The sequence below is a fragment of the Myxocyprinus asiaticus genome, chromosome 37 (genome assembly GCF_019703515.2).
Source record: "Myxocyprinus asiaticus isolate MX2 ecotype Aquarium Trade chromosome 37, UBuf_Myxa_2, whole genome shotgun sequence".
Classification (NCBI taxonomy): domain Eukaryota; kingdom Metazoa; phylum Chordata; class Actinopteri; order Cypriniformes; family Catostomidae; genus Myxocyprinus; species Myxocyprinus asiaticus.
This window is the reverse complement of record NC_059380.1, coordinates 3,674,910-3,689,867: the sequence shown is the minus strand read 5'-3', so window position 1 is coordinate 3,689,867 and position 14,958 is coordinate 3,674,910. Positions and strand designations below refer to the sequence as shown.

General features: G+C 36.4%; 1 protein-coding gene across 1 annotated transcript in view; it reads right to left on the bottom strand.

The window, feature by feature from the left end:
• The window catches only part of LOC127427996 (polycomb protein SCMH1-like), a 39,330-nt gene that overhangs the window by 11,281 nt on the left and 13,091 nt on the right, over positions 1-14,958 (bottom strand). The window contains exons 8-10 of the mRNA XM_051676026.1: positions 6,813-7,111; positions 5,694-5,805; positions 1,493-1,696 (exon numbers count right to left, since the gene is read on the bottom strand). Of these exons, the coding sequence (XP_051531986.1) occupies positions 1,493-1,696; positions 5,694-5,805; positions 6,813-7,111 (615 nt within the window). The remainder of the gene's footprint in view (positions 1-1,492; positions 1,697-5,693; positions 5,806-6,812; positions 7,112-14,958) is intronic.

Here is a 14,958-nt window from a genome sequence, read left to right as displayed (position 1 = left end):
ACGCACACTTCACCAGGGAGCATCCCAATCAAATGCTCCAAAACCAGGTTACACACAGATGTCATCCCTTATTACTCGCAGTCTGATGACATCAGCTGTGCACACACACGCTTCTCTTTTCAGGTCACACACACCCTTGCTTTCACTTCTCCTTTTATTGCAAATAACACATATGTTAACAGCATTGCAGCTTTAAAATAACCCACAGTTATACTTACTCCAATAGAGAGCTCAAGTCTTACATGAATATGCCACTCATCTCATTAAAATGCCTTTGATCATGAATGATTCTTCAATAAGGGGCACTGTTGACTACATGAAACATTTCATCTGAATTAAAACATTCATAAAATAAAGATCTGATCTTGGCCTTAATCAGCCTTCAAGTAGAGATCTTCCACTTTCCATGTGTGATTGTTTAATTTTTTTTTTTTTTTTTTTTTACATTGTGTGTGATGGTAATGATTTTATAACATTTTTCACTTATTTTTTTTTTTTCTGAAAAAAGTTGGATAAGCTTTAAACTTCTTAACACAAGAGAACTTTCAATTTAATAAAACTATATTAATATTTTAATAAACGTTTTTGGTAATGACACCTAATAAACAGAACTCAGATCATACTGTACAAGTCATATTCTATTCTAAATGTCTAAACTTTTTTATTTCTATAACTGTTTATAAAAACCTCAATTGTCCTCTATTATGCTTGCAGTATATCAATCACAGCAGGATTGATATACGGCAAAATTGCACTGAAAAATACTAAATAAATTATGATAATTCTTATGAAATGGTGCAAAGTAGACCTGTATTTTCTACATAAAATAGAGCAATTATGGCAAATTGCAACCCTCGTAAAATTAGGAAAAAGTAATTAAACATAAAATAGGACCAGCATAAAAAAATAATGTATATATTATATAAAAAAATATAATAATAATAATTTTGTAGGCCTTGAAAACAAATAGGATTACACAAAATATTCTCTATGTTAGTATACATGGGCCTATAAAGAACGGGGCTGAAGTCGAAATGATAACCCATTAGCGTAATTAAACATTATGTGACAGGTAATAATGTTATTGTTGTATATTAATTTTTACTATTTCATTTAATTATTATTATTATTAATTATGTTATTATTTATATTTTATTTACCAATGCATAATATAATATTTATAGTATCTAAATAATGTATACAGAATTATTATATTTATAACAGTGTTTATAACTTTGTTTCCTGACTTTCCTTGTTGTTGGTTCATAGCAGGTCTGTTTTAAAAAGCTTTATAATTTATCTTTAAAAATGTATTTGCCTATGGAGAAAAAAAGTAATGGGACTTTTACTTCCAGAACCAGACTGCTGCACTCTACTGAAGTATCATTCAATTATATTTATTCAAATAAAGCTCTTATGTCAATACGAAATCCATTTCTTAAAATGTGTTTGATTATAAGAAAAGCAGTTTACATAAACATTTCAAACTAACCTCTGATGATCTCCCCGCCATCAGACTGAGACTGCAGGAAGCTGAACAGAGCTTTGGGCTGAAACGCACAGTCCACGCAGGCTTGGACCGCATGCTGCAGAACCGTGTTCACTGGGCCCGGTCCAAAATGATCCGGCAGCTGCAACAACAGCTTGCGATCCAGGTGTGGTCCCGACTCTCCGTGTTTATTTACGTACACACAAACTAGAGTGGCGGATGGGAGGGTGGATGGTGAGGTAAAGTGTACAACACAACGCAAAAACATCAGAAACACTGAGCAGAACACGGCACATATTTGGTGGAAAGAAAAGATGCAAAGGTTTGTCATGTTACTTCAACCTGTTGAACCACATTTCTGTGTAAAGTGTGAAAATCTGTGAAAAAACAGGCTACATCAAGCAAACGCTTTTAAAGCTGCTTAAAGATTTGTTTGAGAGATCTATTGAGAATTACTGAAGGATTTAGAAATGCAATGCTGATGAACTGCTGTGAAAAATATTGCGGGCACTGTTCATGCATCTTGTACACTACCAGTCAAAAGTCTGGACACATATAATCACTCTTTATTATTGCTATTTTCCATATGTTGTATTAATAGTAAATCATCAAAACTATGAAAAACAAAACAAAAAAAAAAAACTCTTTCCCAAAGTAGCCACCCTTTGTCTAGATTATTTTATTTACACTCTGGTCATTTTCTCAAGCAAATTAATGAGGTTGAAAAATTACTAAAATAAAAAATTGCATTAATTTAAAAAAATGGGTAATACTTTACAATAAAGTGCCATTTGTTAACATTAGTTAATGCATGAGGTATCATTAACTAACAATGAGCAATATATTTATAACAGCATTTATTAAGCTTTGTTACTGTTAGCTAATAAAATTACAACTGTTCATTGTTAGTTAATGTTAGTTCATATTGCATTAACTAATGTTAACAAATACAATTTTAGATAAAAAAAAGTATTAGTTAATGTCGTAATTAGCATTAATAAATGCTGTAAAAGTTTTGTTCATTGTTAGTTCATGTTAACTAATGTTGTTAACTAGTGTTAACAAATGGCACTTTATTGTAAAGTGATAACAAAAAATGCTTTGTAAAGAAATTCATACATAACCACAATTTAAATGTGTCTACATTAATTTCAAAAGTAAGCATTTCAATCAAAAGTTTTTTAACATCAAGAGAAACATATTTAGTATGTCCAAACTTCTGACTGGTAATGAATATCATACAGTTACTCTCAAGAAACCTGCAAGAAAAATGTCCTGGTCATATTTCACCCCAAAGCAATTAAAAAATATATATAAAATTATATTTTGCATAAAAGAAAATGAAGCCTACATTTAAACACATTAAGACTTTTAGCATTGTGATGTTACTTTCAGGATACTTAAGGTACTTTGTACACCCAACGCAAATTTTTGCTGTGATTTCTCATCGCAGTTATCATTTTTAATTGAATCAATGGATTCCAGTAAAGCCATTCAGACCCGGAGCGATCAATCGCATGCAGATTTTTTTCCCCGCTGGGTGATGAAATGCCCTGACCAATAAAATAAGAGCTTTAGATCGTGTGTCACAAGCCGCTGCAGTTACCAAACCAGCGCAACAGGTGGCGCTAAAGCACAGAAAGCTGTTTTGGCAACCGACATAAACATTGAAGGAACTCGAGGAAGAAATTCTGAACCAGCAGTGAGGATGTGCATTTTATTTGCATCAAATGCCTTCAAAACAGATTTTTTTTTTCTTATACGGGTTCTCTTAACATGTAAATGATATTAAACAAATTTACGGATTTTATTTATTTATTTATTGTTAAATATTAATAATATTAATACTATTGCTGTGACTTGCAGTGCACTCTGTATAAATGTCTTTGTATCAAAATGTCTTTGTATACGAAAAAGGCGGTGGCAGTGGTGGTGGAAATCCCCCCTCCCCAAAAAAATCTATGTAATCGTTATTGCTGTGCTTATCATTTCCAGTCATTGACAGCAGTTAAGTTTTAAAGTATCTAATAATGGATCAGACTGAAGAGGGGATTTGTTGTGTGCAATGCATTATATCGATCCTTGGAGCGTTTGGATGTCATCACTTTCAATTCGTAACATGCAAGGATTTGAACAAATGTATAACATAAGTAGATGTACATGGCAGTAAGATACAATCAAACATTTACACTGGTGGCCAAAAGTTTGGAATAATGTACAGATTTTGCTGTTTCGGAAAGAAATTGGTACTTTCATTCATCAAAGTGGCATTCAACTGATCACAAAGTATAGTCAGGACATTACTGATGTAAAAAAAACAGCACCATCACTATTTGAAAAAAGTCATTTTTGATCAAATCTAGACAGCAGCCATCACTCCAACACCTTATCCTTGAGTAATCATGCTAAACTGCTAATTTGGTACTAGAAAATCACTTGACATTATACAGTGCATCCGGAAAGTATTCACAGCGCTTCACTTTTTCCACATTTTGTTATGTTACAGCCTTATTCCAAAATGGATTACATTTATTATTTTCCTCAAAATTCTACAAACAATACCCCATAATGACAATGTGAAAGAAGTTTGTTTGAAATCTTTGCAAATTTATTAAAAATAAAAAATGAAAAAAAATCACATGTACATAAGTATTCGCAGCCTTTGCCATGACACTCAAAAGGTGCATCCTGTTTCCACTGATCATCCTTGAGATGTTTCTACAACTTGATTGGAGTCCACCTGTGGTAAATTCAGTTGATTGGACATGATTTGGAAAGGCACACACCTGTCTATATAAGGTCCCACAGTTAACAGTGCATGTCAGAGCACAAACCAAGCCATGAAGTCCAAGGAATTGTCTGTAGACCTCCGAGACAGGATTGTATCGAGGCACAGATCTGGGGAAGGGTACAGAAAAAGTTCTGCAGCATTGAAGGTCCCAATGAGCACAGTGGCCTCCATCATCCGTAAATGGAAGAAGTTTGGAACCACCAGGACTCTTCCTAGAGCTGGCCGCCTGGCCAAACTGAGCGATCGGGGGAGAAGGGCCTTAGTCAGGGAGGTGACCAAGAACCCGATGGTCACTCTGACAGAGCTCCAGCATTTCTCTGTGGAGAGAGGAGAACCTTCCAGAAGAACAACCATCTCTGCAGCACTCCACCAATCAGGCCTGTATGGTAGAGTGGCCAGACGGAAGCCACTCCTCAGTAAAAGGCACATGACAGCCCGCCTGGAGTTTGCCAAAAGGCACATGAAGGACTCTCAGACCATGAGAAACAAAGATTGAACTCTTTGGCCTGAATGGCAAGTGTCATGTCTGGAGGAAACCAGGCACCGCTCATCACCTGGCCAATACCATCCCTACAGTGAATCATGGTGGTGGCAGCATCATGCAGTGGGGATGTTTTTCAGCGGCAGGAACTGGGAGACTAGTCAGGATCAAGGGAAAGATGAATGCAGCAATGTACAGAGACATCCTTGATGAGAACCTGCTCCAGAGCGCTCTGGACCTCAGACTGGGGTGAAGGTTCATCTTCCAGCGAGACAATGACCCTAAGCACACAGCCAAGAAAACAAAGGAGTGGCTCCGGGACAACTCTGTGAATGTCCTTGAGTGGCCCAGCCAGAGCCCGGACTTGAACCCGATTGAACATCTCTGGAGAGATCTGAAAATGGCTGTGCACCGACACTCCCCATCCAACCTGATGGAGTTTGAGAGGTCCTGCAAAGAAGAATGGGAGAAACTGCCCAAAAATATGTGTGCCAAGCTTGTAGCATCATACTCAAAAAGACTTGTAGCTTGTAGGCTGTAATTGGTGCCAAAGGTGCTTCAACAAAGTATTGAGCAAAGGCTGTGAATACTTATGTACATGTGATTTGTTTCGTTTTTTATTTTTAATAAATTTGCAAAGATTTCAAACAAACTTCTTTCATGTTGTCATTATAGGGTATTGTTTGTAGAATTTTGAGAAAAATAATGAATTTAATCCATTTTGGAATAAGGCTGTAACATAACAAAATGTGGAAAAAGTGAAGCGCTGTGAATACTTTCTGGATGCACTGTATATACAAAATATAATTTTATTATTTGTTTCTTTTGATTTCAGAGTAATATAGGACCAGAACATTTTCTTGACAGTTTCTTGTGAGAATCACCCCATAATACATTTAACTCCATTGAATAGCAGTAAAATAAAGCCCTACCGGTGGAGACGACACCCGAGTCTCTTGTCGTCTGCAGACTAGACAGTCTCCCATCTGACACTGAAGAGGACAAAGTGGGGCTTGAGAGTGAATGAGGAACCTTCGGTTTCCTCTGTGGAGGAGGAAGATGGAGAACGAGAGATAAAACACAAATAAACAAACCCACTATCATTCGTCTTCATTTTAAGTCTGAAACAATGACTCCAAAGGCCGTATCTTGATTGTGACAGACTCGAGAAGAATCCAGCATGTTTAACGTACCGTTCATGGGGAAGAGAAAGTATCAATGTTTCATTTGAATTATTGCTTATGACTTGCGACCCACCCTCAAATCAAACAAAAGCTGCATAGTGATCTGCAAATGCAACAAGGAATATAACAACGTATTGTTCAGATAGTAAAATAAATAGGCTTGTCAACTTTTAAAAGGGAGGATATATACCAGCGTTAGAACGCTCTTCTCCATCACCAGCTGCCATGACCAATGCAAAATATAAACAAGCATGTGTTTTTAATAAAATTCAGTTTACCGCCTGCTTTCCTCGGGCGTTAACAGCGCAATGTTAATTAGGCTGGACAAACAGCACAATCTATAATGAGCCTAATTTACATAAAATATGTTTCCATCAAAGTTGCGAATTTATTTAATAAATCGCCTCAATCCATGTGGTGGAGGACAAATCCCAGCTGCCTCCGCATCTGAGACCGTCAACCCGCACATCTTAACACGTGGCTTGTTGAGCGCGTTGCCACGGAGACATAGCATCCACGCCCAACTCACCACGCTCCCCACCGAGAACGAATGTGACTCTACCCTCACTAGCAACCGGGACAATTTGGTTGCTTAGGAGACCTGGCTGGAGTCACTCAGCACGCCCTGGGATTTGAACTAGCGAACTAGGGAACTCCAGGGGTGGTAGCCAGCGTCTTTACCACTGAGCTACCCAGGCCCCTATACACTTAATTTTAATAATATGTAGGGTCGCAATTGATGTCCAATGTAAAAGTCTGGGTCCTTAAGCAAACCCAGTTGAGGACCACTGTTCTAAATTAATTAATTAAATAATAATCCCTGTTTAAACTTATTAACAGGCCAGAATTTCAAAGAGGCAGTTGTACCTTGCTGCCGGGTTTGGGTCCTCTCTTTTTATAGGGTTTGGGTGAGAGCAGTGAGGTCATGTGACTCTTGGCTTCGTTAGATTGCGTTTGGCCGTCCTGTGACATGGCGGCTGCAGCTGCAGCAGCTTCGGCTGCTGCTTTCAGCATGGCGATGGTCTGACTCTTGGGTCTCCTCCCTCGCACCCCCTTGCGCACGGGCAGAGGAGGCAAGGGGTGCGGCAGGCGGTACGGGGACTGCATGGAGCGCCGGGACAGACTGGACTGGCCCAGTCTTGGAATAAAAGTCTTCAGGAAGGTGACTAGAGAGGGAAAAATGGAAAAAGTTAGAATACACTAAGAGATACTTGCGTGCAGGTCATGATTTAGCCGATACTGATAACTAAGGTTGTGGAAAAGGCAGATAACCGATTAATCGGCCAAATCGATTTGTAGACAAGATATAAAGTTGGAGACAAAGATTTTTGCAGATAACTGATAGTTCCAAAAAGCAACTATCGGAACAGATTAATTCCGATATATCCATCTACCTCTAATATAAATTTGACGAATAACATTGATAACATTGAGCAATTATGCATTTTATCATCAAATGGAAACAATACATTTGATCATGATACTCGTGACACAACAAAAAAGTGCTATTGTATTACCATGCTTTTGTACATGTACCATCTTCTTCAACGTGTCTTTAATTAAATACCTTGGTATTCGAATGTGGTAATCATACAGTACAGAATTATATTATTAAGAAAGAAGACAAAGGAAGAAAGAAAGGAGAAAAAATGAGAAAATAATAAAAAGAGAGAAAATGGCATCTTTTATGGGTGTCTTTGTCTGGTTTTCCAGTAAAATACCTAAAGATCTTTAAAACAAGATACATTTATCTGATAAGACAAGCTGTACAATTAAAGCTTATTTTCAGAGAATATAATTGTTTTTTTGTTTTGTGGCAATGGCAGATTTCAGATGTGGAAAAAATCATCCTGTGCAGTAGGACAAAATATAGACAGTCTCAGTCATCATTTACATTCATTGTATGGAGAGAAAATGTATTAAAAGTGAATGGTGACTGAGGGTACCATCCTGCCAAACATCTCCTTTTGAGTTCCATGGTAGAGAAAAAGTCAAATGGGTTTGGAACAACATGAGGGTGAGTCAATGATGACAACTTTCTTTTTTTAAATGAAATACTCCTTTAACAGCACATGCAGTTTTGCATATAGGGCTGGGTAAAAATATAGATTTTCCAACTAATCGTGATCTTCATCTTGATCTCGATTCTTAAATCTCAAAATGATATTTAACTCTATATGGCAACTAGTGCCTGACCGATATATCGGTCTAGCCTTTCACCGATATATCGGTATCAGCGTATATTTTACCGATATGAAAACTTTTTTTCAGAACATATAATGCAGAAAACAACGCTTTAGAATTGGTGTCATTACGTAGTTTGTCCAGCAGAGAGGGCTCCGACTCCATTGTTTACAGAGCTGAGCTGACGGTGGCTCTGCAGACAGGGTGGGGTTGAGCTGTGTGTCAGTAAGTTGCTAACTTGTTTGTGAAATACATACTGGAAAGTTAATAAACAATGACCCTATCATTTTACCTTTTCAATATTACTAATATAACATTAACCTTGTCCCTGACAACCATGTCACTCATGTTTATCACATCTGTTTGCTGTTAGCCAGCTATAGTTTGTCAGTGCAGTCAGTAATGTAGCAGATTGAAAGGTAAACATCAGAGCATCTTTTTACAGCTCATCAGACAACGGTGCGGTGGTGGATTGTGTCTGCTGAGTGTTGATTTCACGCTATATTATTACCTAGTTGGTGAAACACAATGCTGGAAAGTAAAATAAACAACGTCCATCTTTTACTCTCCGTGACAACAAGCTTATAGCTAACTAGCTAATCACGTAGCTACTTTCATTGTTGTCAGCTGAGTGGAAGCTAATGAGTAAACATGTATTCACCAAACTGTTTTGTTCAGGATTCACAGTTTGGTACCCCCTTCAACCGAGAAATTCCTATCGTTGCATTTATAAAATGTAATATTTAAAAGTCTGGTTTTGAACCGTTGAAAGTTTCTTTCACCGTTGAAAGAAACCGTTGTTTATTTAGCTATTTACTGTATTTTTATTTACTCTTTATTTAATGGTCAGCAATTGACTGACACTAAACAGTACTGATGTTTAACTATTTATTGTATTTTTATTTATTCTTTATTTTAATGGTCAGCAGTTGATTAATACTAAACAGTACTGATGTTTATTTAGCTATTTATTTTATTTTTGTTTATTCTTTATTTTAATGGTCAGCATTTGACTGATACTAAACAGAAATACTGATGTTTATTTAGCTATTTATTTTATGTTTATTTATTTATTTTAATGGTCAGCAATTGACTGATACTAAACAGTAATACTGATGTTTATTTAGCTATTTATTTTATTTGTATTTATTTATTTTAATGGTCAGCAATTGACTGATACTAAACAGTACTGATGTTTAACTATTTATTTTATTTTTATTTATTCTTTATTTTAATAGTCAGCATTTGATTAATACTAAACAGTACTGATGTTTATATAGCAATTTATTTTATTTTTGTTTATTCTTTATTTTAATGATCAGCATTTGACTGATACTAAACAGTAATACTGATGTTTATTTAGCTATTTATTTTATTTGTATTTATTTATTTTAATGGTCAGCAATTGACTGATACTAAACATAGTACTGATGTTTATTTAGCTATTTATTGTATTTTTATTTATTCTTTATTTTCTCAGTGTTCATTTCTAGAATTTGTTGACAGTGTATAATAATAATGACAAATTTTCTTTGATAAAAAATATTCGTTTACAAAAGCAGCCTTCAGAGTACCTTTGCATAGTCATATCAGTGCAAAATCGGTGAAAAATCCACATAGAAAAGGTCTGTTTTCATGCTAGCTCACAAATTAACTATATATGCTACCATATCGGTAATCGGTGAATTTTCCCTCTCTATAATCGGTATCGGTTTGGTCAGGCTCTAATGGCACCCTTCTTCAGTGTGAGCAAACCACTACATATGCAAACAAATATCACGCTATGCAACTAAAAATGTCTGTGATAAGCCACTTGATAGTAAATGTTCAGATTTCACTCACCAGTGTTTGAGTAGCATATTGGCAACAAAGTGCACTGCATGCTGAGAGTAAAAGTTTAGTTTGATTCGTTCTGTGTAATGTGTCCAAATACGAGATCCACGCAATCCATTTATCATTGAATAATGACTCTTTTAATATCCTTTCTGTTCTTTACAGTCTGTTGTTTAAAAGCAACAAAAAACAAACATTTGATTTTAATCACACATAGCACGGATGTGGTGAAAAAACCGTGCGACTCCACTCGTTAATGTGAACTCAACCAAAACACTTCTGCGAGACACTTGCTGAACTGCCACCATTCTTAAAGTGACAGCACCATTGTAACATTTGTTCTACATATCAATAAAAATAATCGCATATAGTACGAATTATGTAAACAATATGCAACCTATTATATAATATAATAACACAATTTCAAAACAGTATGGATGGATGGAATATATGGAATTTCTAAAATGTGACCAAAATGATGAAAAACTAATGGCAAAATAAAATTTTAATAATTGATTTTTTTAATATTCCAAGTTATTATATCCGCTGTATAATTTTCAGCAAGCTGAAAATGTATTTAATATGCAAGCAAAATGGACATTATGACTGAAATGTACTTGGATGAATCGGAATCGAATCAGGAAATCTGTATCCAAACGTCTAAATTTTAGAAAAAGATGACAAAGATTTGCAGTGTGCATCTCTCTCCTGGTTTCCTTCCAAGTCTGTTTTATCATGTACAGAGCGACAAAGAATTCCCCATAATTGCGGAAGTTAATGTATTATTCATTTTGTTGCTGGCTCAAAACACAGACATTAATGCAGTGCCTACTTCATAATCTCATTTAAAAGAGCACCTTATTGTATTTCTTTTGTAGCATTCAACATCATTAGAGTGCTTTGTATGTTATTTTCAAGCAGTGTTAAAAGTATCAGCTGTAATACACAAAAAATAAAAACCAGGAAAACATTTTTTTTTGTTTTTGTTTTGTTTTTTGTTTAGAGGGATATATGATATGACAAGCAGATGTTAAAGGAAATGGCACATAAACAAAAAGAGGAGCACAAAATCAGATATTTAGATTCACTGTAATTTCATCAAATACATCCACGAGAGTATGCTAATAAAATATTTATCACCACGTCTCACAATCCAAACATTTTTAATGTTTGCAAATCCTTACCCTCTCCTTAAAACCAACCCTTAAAGGGATAGTTCACCCCAAAATGAAAATTATCTCATCATCGCAGATGTGTATGACTTTTTTTCTTCTGAAGAACACAAATGAAAATTTTTAGAAGAATATCTCTGCTCTGTAGGTCCTCACAATGCAAATATATGGTAACCAGAACTCTGAAGCTCCTAAAAGCACATAAAGCTGGCATAAAAGTACTTCAACATGACTACAGTGGTTTAATACTTGTTTTCAGAAGTGATATGATAGGTGTGTGTGTGAGAAACAGATCAATATTTAAGTCCTTTTTTACTATAAATCTCCACCTTTTACCAGCCCTGACCAGAAGCCAAAAAAACTAAAGAAGAAGAATGTGGAAGTGAAAGTGAAAATGGAGATTTATAGTATTAAAAAAAGAACTTAAATATTGATCTGTTCCTCACCCACACTTATCATATCGCTTCAGAAGACATGGATTAAACCACTGGAGTCGTACTGGATTATTTTTATGCTGCCTTTGTGCTTTTTGTGCTTCAAAGTTCTGGTCACCATTCACTCGCATTGTGAGGACCTACAGAGCTGAGATATTCTTTTAAAAATCTTCATTTGTGTTCTGCTGAAGAAAGACAGTCATTCACATCTTGGATGGCCTGGGGGTGTGTAAAAGATGAGAGAATTCTCATTTTTGGGTGAGCTAATCCTTTAACAGAGTATCAGAAACCTGCAATTCAGTGTCAACCAATCCATCATTGGTGTATAATAGCGCAAGCCAAAGCTTTGAGGGCATCCCACCAATGCCACCAAATTCCCCTTATAATTGTCTCTGTGTGGGCCAGGCCATCTCTATCCGATCAGATAAACATCTCATGTTACAGGGTAGCTGATAGGCGGTCACCAGAAGCCAACTTTGCTAAGTACATCTGGGAGCTTTCACAGAGTCATACGGGCAGCTGCTCTGGGCATCGAGAGGGGATTGAGAAGAGAAACGAAGCCCAAGCCACGCCGATGTTTAATGAGGAGAAGAAAGCAAGCGTATGAGGAATGGACAAGTGTTTTCTTTCATTGGAGGGTTGGGGAGTGGGCGATTCTCATTCAAATAACTTACGACTATGAGTGGGCACATGAGCAATCAAGCTTATTGAACAAATACACATGCATGCTATGGGCGTGAAAAACAGATGCATTTTCAAAAGCACTCCACACTGTGCAAACGTTCCCCACCCTAATCAGTCAGCAAATACTGTGTTTAAAGGTGAAGCACATTTCTACCCAGTTTCTCAATGGCTGAATCACAAACACGGGCGAGATATCCACTCCCTACTGCGGTGTGACCCAGTGACCGGCAAGCTGACTCTGAGTGCACCGCAGTGCCTTGTGCAGGACCTAAGGGGCGTCAGGCCACGGGAGAGGTTGCGACTGATGTGGAAAGAAGGCGTTTGGGCAAAACTAGTCTAATTACTCCATCTCATACACAATATTTACATTTCGCCCTACGCCAGACCTGAACGCCTGAGCAATCAGTCTACACTGACTGTGGCTTCATCTCAGCAGGAACTAGAACCACATGTTGTGGGGGGAGTAACGCCAAAAAGTGTGCATGTGTGTGTGTGTGTGTGTGTTAAGAGGGGATATAGGGTTCCCTGAGCCCCAGGCGATTTAATGAAACAATGCAATCTGTTAGGGGAACTGAGGTCAAAACAACTACAGCAATTCAACAAAGCTTGTGCAGCTTCTGTTCTGTTAAATACTTCACGCCAGTCTGAGTTTTTCCTTTGCAACTCTCAAAGCAGGATTTTTTTATTCATTCTAATGGGAAATTATGAGATCTTATCAATTTTGTGAATGGCAAAGATTGTGCTCTTCATGCATATATTAATCAGTCCTTCCTGCAACAAAATGACAACAAATTTCAACATAGCACAAAACATAAAAATAGATCTCAATTGACTTACTTTTTAGTTAATGCACTTTTTAGTTCATGCACAATTTAAATAGTCTACCTACCATTTAAAAAGACCAACCTACCTTTTTTTATTTTATTTTTTTAATGACTCTTTGAGCTCAGCTCAATCAACGTTTTTACCAAAAGAAAAAAAAGGAGAAAAAAAAAAAGAGGGAGACATAAAAGTAAAAGTGCCTCAGCAAAATCTGAAATGAACGCATCAGGAAGAAAAGATTAGCGAAGAGAAACTAAAAATAAACTCATGTGACCTCAATGCACAAGCCACTAAAACAAAGCAACAGACATCAGAGACAAAAGCCTCGAAAACACGCCAGAGAGGAACTCACCTAAAAGCCAACTTTCAACAATATTTGCGTTGTGCACCAACGAATCCTGTTTCTGTGTTTCGATGGGTCGATACGGTCTATTTTAAATACGAGAAGAACAGTCGGGGCTAGCGCGCACTTTTCCGGCCGGTTTCAGCAGCAGCCGCAGCGGCAGAAGCGCATGACAAAGCCCGTGCCGGTGGAGCCCTGCTCGGGGAACATCTGATTAACATAGAGGCGGGGAGGAGGAGAGAGGGAGGCGGAGGACGAGGAGGGAGACTGGGGGGGTTATTCACGTTATCAGCGCCGAATGTAAAAATGAGATGAATAATAAAATAGCTACGACAAATAATCGTATCCTTATCACAGGAGAGCTTATTTATAACTTAATAATAAGTAAAGATTTCCATTTTCTTTTTAAGATCCAAAGTCTTTAGTTTTGAATTAACATTGAGATTTATAAGCTTAGGTTGAGATATGTTTATGCATAAAAAATAAATAAATAAATAACTAAACACACTTAAAATAACAGCCTATTTCATTAATGTTATTTTGGTGAATCTGTCAAAATTTAGACTTTACATTTGGCACTCAATACTCATCCATCTCCAGTTGCGTATATAATTATTGGAGCATTTATTACTTCATTATTGTTCCACAAAACCAAAGAGGGCTTTAAAGCCAAATTGTATTTCCCGCCTTTGTTGCACAGATTTCTTTTAAATGCATTAAGGATGTAAGCCAATGTGAACAAAAACTTCCCTATTGTTCTCATTTTAGGTGTGAGAACAGCAGCAGAGGTGAATGCATATCTAGTGATAATAAACAGCTCTAAAATGTAACTTTTTTTAGACAATTTAGGTGAACCGTGCCCATATTCATAATGCATTATTTATTTATTTAGAATTATTAGAATAATAGTTCTAATCAAGAATAGTATTTAACAAATTTCCCCACTCATTAAAATGAAATCTGTTTCATTATAATCACAAAAACATAACTGAGGTGTGTTGGAAATGCAACATGTAGGTGTACTGACTGAACACTCATCCTGCACAACAGGAAGGCTGATTGCTGCTTTGTAAATTAATAATTAAATCCAAAGTGGGTAAATATTCCTTTTAGGGCTTCCTGTATTTCCTGTATTTAAGATGGGCCAAAAATATAACATTTGGTTGTTTATTTGGAAGACCATTTTCCTTTCATTTTCTTCAAAATGCTGCTTAAAAAATAAAAAAAGGAATATTCCGGGTTCAATACAAGTTAAGCTCAATCGACAGTATTTGTGCCATAATGTTGATTAGCACAAAAATGTATTTCCCTTTTATAATTTTATGTCCCTCCTTTTCTTAAAAAAAAAAAGAAAAGAAAAGAAAAAGTCTGAGTTGCAGTGAGACACTTACAATGGAAGTCAATGGGGTCGATCCGTAAATGTTAAAATACTCACTGTATTATAATGTTTATATAGCCACAAGACATAAAGGATATGTGTGTTAACATGATTTTAGTGCGATAAAATCGCTTGCTAACCTTTTCTGTGTAAAGTTATAGCC